General features: G+C 42.0%; 1 protein-coding gene across 2 annotated transcripts; it reads left to right on the forward strand.

Moving 5' to 3' along the window:
* Positions 1–5,487: 5,487 nt before the first annotated feature.
* Positions 5,488–9,454, forward strand: LOC125517384 (potassium channel KAT1). Of its 2 annotated transcripts, none has more exons than XM_048682577.2 (11): positions 5,488–5,724; positions 5,832–6,047; positions 6,160–6,315; positions 6,395–6,452; positions 6,675–6,992; positions 7,400–7,639; positions 7,727–7,825; positions 7,916–7,948; positions 8,049–8,234; positions 8,324–8,915; positions 9,053–9,454. In XM_048682577.2, the coding sequence occupies exons 1-11, from the start codon at positions 5,555–5,557 to the stop codon at positions 9,163–9,165; spliced, it is 2,181 nt and encodes a 726-aa protein (XP_048538534.1). In that variant the 5' UTR covers positions 5,488–5,554; the 3' UTR covers positions 9,166–9,454. The 2 variants fall into 2 exon arrangements, with proteins under 2 accessions (XP_048538534.1, XP_048538535.1); XM_048682578.2 differs by having other exon boundaries at positions 5,511–5,724; positions 5,832–6,042.
* Positions 9,455–10,008: the final 554 nt, after the last annotated feature.

Genomic DNA, 10,008 nt, shown 5'->3' on the forward strand with positions numbered 1-10,008 from the left:
ATTTGTCTCTGGCGGATCTTATGGAATTCGGTCGGCGTTTGTTTTTGGTGGATCCACATGGACCGATCTTCATTCATCTGTGTTCGTGTATCTACATGTTCGATCCTTCTGATCTATGTTTCTCTTCATCGACGGCGGTTGTTGTTCTGGTGCACTGGTCCTATGAGGCTTTAGCACGACGACTTCCCGACTGTTTACTACAACAAGGTTTGCCCGGTTCCGATGAGGAAGGGGCGATGACGGCGGCACGCCTTCGGCTCGTTCCAGTGCTTGTAGTCGTCGTTAGGTGGTTTACGGACCTGAATTTTTTTTAGTGTTCTTTGTACTATCTTGATAGTTGATGAATAGATCAGATGTTTTTCCTTAAAAAAAAAAGAAAAAAGAATCATCTAATATGTATACTTTGGACCTCTCCAAACCTAACACAGACAACGCAATAACAGGGCAAATGGCAATTGATCATCATCACCATGATTGATTCATGGACCCCGTTGTTTCGTTGGGTTCGCGCCATTGTTTCGCGCCGAACTGCATTTCTTTGAGCTGCTTTTCGAGTTCAACACGGAGACTCCACCTACATGCTGCTGCTGCATATGCTCCGTGGACGGACGGCCCCCATTAGTTTATGGCATCATTATTCTCCTTTCAGCGAATCCTAATCAAGATGGACGATGGAGCCACACCTGCGCCACGCTAGCCCCACCCCACGTACCACACCCGGTCGTTTTCATGGGCGCATCCGCACTCCCACCCGCATCCATCCATCCATCCCCAAACCCGGGTGCAACGCAGCACACACCTCGACATCCAAATCATTCGTTGTTTGGCATTGTCCCGCATCATGTGTGATGCATGCACAATATGCCGGATGAACCTCACAACTTCTTGGAATCTTACCTATTTCCCTTGTCTGTTCATAAGATGAGAACAAACCATGTTTAGATAATCATGAAAAAAGAACTTAACAAATAATGCTCACAAAAAAGGAGAGATGGAAATTTGGGAAACCATATCATACCCCAAATCTTCACCCACAAGTACTGGCAAATATTCCTTACTAACTACCACATCTTCAGCATCACCTCCAGAATCATTTCGTTTTCTGCAGCGCTATCGCCTTTCGCGAATTCCTCTTCATCTATTTGACGAAATTGTACTTCGAATGGGACCTATCCAGCATGGAACGGCCATAACCTAGTTACCATCCATGATGTGCACATTCTAACATTCCACAGGTTGTTTTCATGAAGACAAGTATGAAAAATCTATATATGTCCACAAAACAGAAAAATCTGTATTTCTTCATCTGTTTGACAAGTAAGAACAATTACTATCTGATAATATAGCACTAGGTAAAAAGAATAACAAATACACTGTAAACGTGCAGGAGAGAGCATGTCAACAACTGTCGTCGAGTTCTCAAATAGAATCATGATACCAAAAAAGGAACATAAATAGTTTGGCTTTATGGGCAAACACGCGATTCCAAACTGTTGATACTGCAACAGGAGTGCTCAATGAGCAGATCATATAAGCTAGATAACAACAAGGAGTATAATTAGATAAGACCACACAAAAAGTACATAATCCAAAAAGTAAGAGCTTGATGAAAATGACTAGTCAGAAGGGAACCGATTCACTGATTGCAATCTAAAAACTGACTATGGTCCACAGGAAATTAACCCTCAGCCTTTATAATTTAGCCACAGTTGATCAGAAAATGATTAATAATGTGGCTGATAAACAGATTGGATTTGCACTATACTCTGAGGTTTCTCCAGACACTACAATCAGCATGACCCCATACATGAATGATACTGCCCATGTGAGGCCGGCCATTATCCATGACATTTACGAATAATGGCGGCGTCGCTTCCACCGGCTCATTATGGGGATGAACTCCCTCTGCAAGTCACCATTCTCCAACAAGAAGAAAGAAGCCAGATACATCATACATAGTTGAAAGATGCAACGAGAAAGGGGGCAGTAGACACATGCATGCACATGCGCGCAAGGACCGCCACTTCATCACTCCCCGCTCTCACATGGTCACCTGTGATAATGAGAGATTAGGAACACAAGAGGACATGAGAAAGAGGCTGCAGCACTGGATGGGAGAATGCTCAATTATCCAGAAAAGCAACTGGCTCAAGATACCGCGGTTAACAAAAATCTTTCCTAAATGATAAATGTCACACGTGTGGCACGAAGCACTCTGGCCATAACGTTTTTTTACAACAAAAGGTGTCATCCGAAAAGAAACAACAAACCCAAAAAAAACTCAAATTTGCCATCCGAAAAGAAATTGCCATGTTTGACAACTAAAGTTGCCTTCCTCGCGTGACTAAACTTGCCATAAAAAACGTTCGGAGTTGCCATGTGTTTGTGCCGCACGTGTGGCACTTAAAATTTCAAACTATTGTAGCACACTACAATGGAAATATTTCCATTGCAATGTGCTACAATAGTTTGTAATTTTAATTAATCACTTTCAAGACCGTGTCGAATAGGTATTTGCAAAATGTAGTAGAGATTTGTGACACCATGTCATTTAGCACAACGGGTTACTTGGATAAGATTAAGGGAAGTTCCAAGCGTGGAGATTACAGAAGGTGTTGGGTGATCAAAGGCACCTTGGTGCGTGCAGGGTTGGGGATTGGGCACGTGGATTTCGGGGCGGTGATCCTAGATGGCGGGCTGCGCATTTGGCTCTCCGGCGAGCAGTGTTGCAGTGGTGTTGACGACGCGTCTTGGTCATGTGGATGGCGAGGTGTCCGGTGGCGGGTGGTCCTGGCGCGGCTGGTGTATTCGAAGGCGGCCAGACCGTGATCTGGATTTGGAGTCCCTCTTTCGTCGTGCGTGGTCCGAGTCCCCTCGGTGAGATGTGCGAAAGGAACCAGGCGAAAGCTTCATGCCTTTGGGCCAGCGGTGACGATGCTTCCAGGTGTCGTGTCCCTCTTGGAGCCGCCTTCTTGGCTTCCCTCCCCACCTTGCCAACGCCAAGGGTGAAAACCCTTGTCCGTTTTCAGCGGATGCGGCGGGGGGTCACCCCTTCTTTGTGCGCCAAAGATCTTACCATTTCTGAAGGAATTGAGGCTACATTTTTGGTGGTCAAAGGGAAGGAATCAGAAAAGAGGGAAGCGTTCTCAAGGTAGAATCAGTTCTAGGCAAGTATGTCCATTGAAAGGAGTGGTGCGTCGTATCCCTCTCGGGTGAGTCGCTGATGAGTGTGGGTGTACCCGGTCACAGTGACGTTTTGGGTTGGCTTGGGGCACCTCTTGGCCTAGCTTCAACTTCGATGGCTAGCGGTCTTGTGTGCCCCTTCATTTACACGTGACAACGTCTTCCTCCACCGCTCCATCCCGTCAATAAGTCTGACAGGGCAGGGGGTCCTCTCCAGCGACATGGTTGAATGGTTGTGACTTAGTCCTGTGGTTTTTTTTCTCGTTAACGGACTTGGTTGTGTCTCATGGTGGTCCGGCCTCTCGTGTACTTTTACTCAACAACTAGTTGGTTGTGTCTAGTAGTGCATCTTTGGTGCTTGTTAGCGGTCTCCAGCTTGTGTTTTTGTCGTGTTTTTTCTTTGATCAACATTTTTGAGAAATTCCTCAACACCTTGGCCATATGGCTTTATTTGTAAAGCGGGTCGAAAGCCCGTTTCAAGAAGAGTCGCATGTTTTACAAACAGTTACATCTTCGCCCTTTTTTTTGAAAACCAGGGATTAGGTGTAGTGTTGACAACTTGATGTCCCAGGTAAAGGCTGCACCAGTAGGCACATGAAATAGAATTGTAGCCATTTCAATGTATGGAGAGCATGACAGACAAAGACTTGTCTGGTTTAGCCATTCACCGGGCCCACTGAAAAGTAACAAGAAAATAGCTACTCCATATCTATTTCCCCATCTCATTCAAAGAAACACGTGCACCTGCCTAATGATGGACACTGGACAGGTAGCAAATCTTGATAAAAATAATGAGATCCTGACTATACTTTTAATTTTGAGTTCTAGATAACTTCTAATAAAAAAGGTTCTAGATAATCAAGAATACTCATTTCTGTTATATAAAAAAATATTGTTTCTGAAAATAAATTACACGTAAAGTCCTTCAAGTAGAATTGATAAATTAGTAAACATGATCTGAGTATAGACAAAAAAACCCAGAAATAATCAATCTTACAGAACAAGAGGCAATATCATCAGTTACAGATCAGCACCATATCATATTAGTAGCAGCTACTTCCTCCGTTCCTAAATATAAGTCTTTGTAGAGATTTCACTACGGACTACATACAAAGCAAAATGAGTGAATGTAAACTCTAAATGCATCTATATACATCCGTATGTGGTCCATAGTAGAATCTCTACAAAGACTTATATTTAGGAACGGAGGGAGTAGATAAATCTGCATGGCAAGATGTGAGATCTTTCAAGATAGTTCGTACTATTGAAGCAGCAGAATCATTCAAACAAAGTAAATCACACGCTAATTATTTGGTTAGCTCATCGACAAGAAGATCAATAACTGTAGCAAGAAGTAGGCTTTTCTCCTTTGTCTGGAATCTAAATATGGGGCCCATCAAGCAGGCAAGAGATATGAGTTGGGTACGTCTAAACAAGGATCTCATGGCTGATTCAGCAAGACTGCGAAACAAGACGGAACTTCAAATAACATTGTATACAACTAACACTTTTGCCAGAAATCCACAATAATGGAGCCCCAGTCTGTTCAGCCCTTAATGGTCCCAAGAAAAAGCGCAGTCCAATCAGTGTGTGAACCGGCAATATCTCAATGGCGGTAAATGGTGGGCATCAGAACACGCAGGCTTGGATTGGATTAGGCTTGACAAGATACCTTGGAGAAACTTATTAACCATTCATCTGCACCAATGAGATGTAAACTAAGTCTTGAACCACCAGACAAAAGAATATACCGAAAGATGATAAGTATGTGAAGGGTCACTTCCGGAAATGACATCCATGGTTGTGGCCATGCTTGTTCACATTTGCTCAGGCATGCGGAAGGCACTGTATAACTAGACTAGAAGAATGCTGCTCACTGATGACGCTCACGATTGCTACAGATTCAAGAAGACGAGAGGATAATCATGATGAAATGAATTCATGTTGCGAGTCACAGCCACTTCAATGTAAGGACTGGATGGCAAAATAATGCACACCAGACAGTTGACGGCTGAAGTGGATATTAGCACTCGGTTTACCCACCCGAAGAATCGAACAAGGCTTCGAAGGAGAAGGTGTGATGCATCTTGTGGGCTGCGCGTGGCGAATGAACAGCTTCACACAAGCCCACAGAAAACACGCGCGCACGCCCTGTTGTTTTCCTCATAGGGTATAAAACAGGAGCGGCTTCTTGTTTGTTTCCAAGATTCTCCCACTTTGACCTCCCAACCCTATATATATATATATATATATATATATATATATATATATATATATATATATATATATATATATATATATATATATATAGGTGCCATCCTCCACACCTTCTGCATATAGAGTCGAGTGGCAAAGAATAGCAAAGGCAAGCATGACTCAAGCTCATTCAAAATCTCACTTCCACCAATTCTGGGATAGGCTTCACATAAACGGGAGCAGCGACAGCTTCGCCATCGAGCTACTGCCGTCGCTTGGCGCAACCATAAACCACTCCAATAAGCTGAAGAAGTTCATCATATCGCCCTACGATCCCCGCTACAGGTGAGGTTCACATGGCCTGCACCCTCCGTACCTTCCATGTTGCAAGAAGAAGAGAACAGCAGCAGCTGACATGGTTTCCTCTGCTTTTTTCTGTGTCTCTCTCTCAGATTCTGGGAGCTGTTCCTCATAGTCCTAGTTGTTTATTCCGCCTGGGTTTGCCCGTTTGAACTGGCATTCTTGAGGAACTTGCCGTCTAAGCTTGTGCTAGTTGAGAACATTGTCAATGGCTTCTTTGCCATTGATATTGTTATGACATTCTTTGTAGCTTATGTTGACAGTAAAACACATCTTCTTGTGGACGATCAAAAGAGAATCGCAGTAAGGTTCGCACCTGGTTCATAATTTGTTTCACCTTAATGACCCCACATTTAGAGCTGAAAAAGGCCCAGGTGATTCTGTCCTGACATTAAAAAAATATGATCTGATCCTCTGCAGATATCTATCGACTTGGTTCATATTTGATGTATGTTCAACAGCACCATTTCAACCCATCATCCTTCTGTTTACACACAAGGGAAATGACCTTTCCTTTAAGGTACTCAATCTGCTTAGGTTGTGGCGTCTTAACCGAGTCAGCACGCTGTTTGCCAGGTTAACAACATCTTCATATTCTTCATGTTTCAATGATGAATGAAAAATGGCACAAATTTGATCATCTACTTTTAACCAGGCTGGAGAAGGATATCCGATTCAACTATTTCTGGACTAGGTGCTCAAAGCTTATTTCTGTAAGTCTTCCAGAAATATTACTACGTATGATTTTTACCGTTACCTTCAAAAGTTTCAACCATGCAGAATATTAATCATTACTCCCTCTGTAAAGAAATATAAGAGTGTTTAGATCACCAAAGTAGTTATTTAAACACTCTTATATATTTCTTTACGGAGGGAGTATATTCCCAGGAGAACAAAATATCGCTGACTATAAAATACGTAACGATCAAATGCAGGTCACCCTCTTTGCGGTGCATTGCGCGGGATGCTTCAACTATATGCTTGCTGACAGATACCCCTACCCAGAGAATACATGGATTGGTGCCGTGATGCCTGCATTCAGATCACAGAGCTTATGGACTAGATATGTTACTGCTCTGTACTGGTCCATTACGACGCTGACAACAACAGGCTATGGGGACTTGCATGCTGAGAACCCAAGGGAGATGCTCTTTGATATTTTCTATATGCTCTTTAATCTGGGTTTAACGGCTTACCTCATCGGCAATATGACCAACCTGGTTGTTCATGGCACCAGCCGCACCCAGAAATTTGTATGTTTCTCAACTTACTCACAGAGCATTCAATGTAGCACTTTTATTATACGACATGCTTGGAAAATGAAATAGGAACAGAAATAGGCTGTATTTGGATCCATACAACTAAAGTTGTGAAGATCTTGAGAAAGGTAGCACTTTTATTATATATGACATGCTTGGAAAATGAAATGTATCCCCTAGCCACTCAGAAATTTTAGGCATTAGAATCCTATTCTTGCACGGATGGCACAAGGTACCAAGTTCTTGTATCCCCTAGCCACTCAACAATTTTAGGCAACAAGAAAACGGAGAAAACAACATGAATCAAGGTCTTGCACAATCGACAACATCAATAAAATAGTTACCGTCATTCTTCTTCCATGCCTATAGTCCTATTGATATCTTCTATTTAAATGATGCAGAGGGACTCCATATATGCAGCTTCAGAGTTCGCGGCACGAAATCAGCTGCCTGTGAGCATAAAGGAGCAAATGCTCTCTCACTTCTGCCTACAGTTCAAGACAGAAGGCTATAACCAGAAGACCATGTTAAATGGTCTCCCAAAAGGAATCCGTTCAAGCATAGCATACAGCTTATTCTTCCCAATCTTGCGACGGGCCTATCTCTTCCATGGAGTATCCAACAGTTTCATTGCAGAACTGGTAATATAGTTAACTATTCAATGTTTTTATAACTATCTTGGGAGAACTGCTAATATATGTACTAATTGGATATGTTAGATAATATAGGTCATGGAAGTGCAGCCTGAGTATTTTCCACCAAAGGAAGATATCATATTGCAGAATGAAGGGGCAGCTGATATTTACCTAATAGTTTCAGGAGCAGTGGTTAGTTTGTTATCTCTGTAAGTTATGAATCAAAGCTTGTGCAAGTTCGTACCATTAAGCTAATTCCCAGCACTATCTGATTTTTTGTAGAATATGATAACAACCATAAATGGGAACGAGCAGGTATAATTTCTTCAGCTACAATGCAGAGACTCTCAGATATCGCTCAGATTTACCATAGATTATTTTCATTACTAAAATAATATGAATTTCTTGAAAGCAGGTATATGCAAAAGTTACGAATGGTGATATGTTTGGAGAGGTTGGTGCTCTATGTAACATACCCCAGCCATTTACTTTCCGCACAGCTGAACTGTCACAACTACTGAGAATCAGCAGGACAAGACTCAGAGAGGCCATTCAAAATCACAGAGAAGACAATGACATCCTAATGAACAATCTATTGCAGGTATAGCTTCAATTTTGGAACACAGTCAAACAAATTAAGACTTAAATTCGTCTAAAGAGAAGCTAACAACTTTTTGTGCCAATGTACAGAAACTGAAGCTACCGGAAAATTTACCTGAAGTGAACCAACCAGACCGAAGATTCTTGAGCAAGTATGACCTATTTCATATACCTCGAGAAGAACAGATGCTACAATGGCCACACCAACATTATACAGAACAGAAAAGTATAGATCTTGGTAGCAAGGTTCCAATATCTGGAGATGGTCCTGATTCAATGAAGTTACTCAGACAAGTGCCACAGAAAGAAGACATCCATAACAAGTCGAACTGCAAGTATAGATTATCAGATGGAATGATGAACAGAGAAGAGGATCTCAACGAGGTTCGCATAAATTGTGAGACCAAAACAAGCGCTGAAGAGTTCTGTATTAAAATAAAATCTGAAGACAAGACCACAGCAAGCAGTCAGCAAACAATACTTACGAAAATGCAGCCGGGTTCTCCACACAGGGCATCCGAAAACATATCAAGGAGCAGATATCAAGATTATAGTGGCATAAAAGCAGCCAATAAAAGAGTTACAATTCATATATATCCTCATAATGCAACAGGTTCTACGGTACAGAATGGGAAGCTTATCAACCTGCCTGGTTCGCTGGAGGAACTTATCAAAATTGGCAGTAAGTGAAAATGTCTTTAGCATGTGACTAATTTTGATTCATGTTATAGCAGAGACCAGACATACACCGCACTTTCTAGTAGTAAATTAGATACTGTAACATGCACTTCTCTCATCAAATATTTCTTCGCTATGCAGGACAGAAGTTCCCAGATTTCCATCCGACGAAAGTGGTCAGTAGAGATCACGCTGAAATAGATGACATTGGTGTCATCCGAGATGGTGACCACATATTCTTTCTTCAGATTTAAAATATATATAGCACAAACCAACCTAACCAGACAACTCATAGAGATATAAGTGCTCCATTGCACATGACGGCTTCCGACTGAAGATGTGAAGACGAAGGACATTTTGACATTCTTACAAATACTTTTGATCATTACTAACATCATTTAAATGATTCACTGTACAATATAGCAGGTGCACAGAGTCATGTATGCCTATGGGCAAAAGCATTTCTTAGTTCCATTTATAGCAGGTTATGTGTTCGAGTCATGTGGTAATCTTATTACCGACCGGTTGTGGTCTTGATCTTTATTGTTTGTTTTGACTGCTTTGAATATTTGCTACATTTTAATAAAGATGGTTGTATGCATCACAATGATGCAGAGGCCGGGGTTAACCCATTTTCGGAAAAATGTCAACCCCTTCATCCGCTTCAACTGCAAACTCACAAACACAAGGGCCTTACAAAGCTGGAGTTTGAAGAGCTTTGAAGGGATAAAAGAACAACCTGTTTGGGCCAAAACAATTATTAGCCTGTTCGATCAGGCTGAAGAAATCAGAACCTTTATCCTTCACGGAGAGCTGGCTTAGACGGGACATTAAGAAGAAACTTCTTGACCCGCAAAAAAAGCTTCTTGGGCTTTGCTTGATTGAGAGATGTATGGCCAGACAACGCCCGGGGCTTACCTGGATTAATCTTGGGGAGACTAACACCTCCTATTTTCACATAGACGCCAGCCACAGGAGGAAAAACTTCATCAGTCATCTTAAGGAGAATGATCTGATAGTGACAAATCACAAAGATTTGGAGGAGGTCCTTTTAAACACTTCGGTAAGAGAATCGGCCGGCCCATGTACAGATCACA

This window comes from Triticum urartu, chromosome 6A (assembly GCF_056163025.1).
Source record: "Triticum urartu cultivar PI428250 chromosome 6A, HENAU_Tu73, whole genome shotgun sequence".
Classification (NCBI taxonomy): domain Eukaryota; kingdom Viridiplantae; phylum Streptophyta; class Magnoliopsida; order Poales; family Poaceae; genus Triticum; species Triticum urartu.

Bases quoted from the DNA above. Each gene is read 5' to 3' on its own strand.
- LOC125517384 (XM_048682577.2), top strand. From the start codon at position 5,555: ATGACTCAAGCTCATTCAAAATCTCACTTCCACCAATTCTGGGATAGG. The intron at 5,725-5,831 runs GTGAGGTTCACA...TCTCTCTCTCAG, and splicing joins CCCTACGATCCCCGCTACAG to ATTCTGGGAGCTGTTCCTCA. The intron at 8,916-9,052 runs GTAAGTGAAAAT...TTCGCTATGCAG, and splicing joins GGAACTTATCAAAATTGGCA to GACAGAAGTTCCCAGATTTC.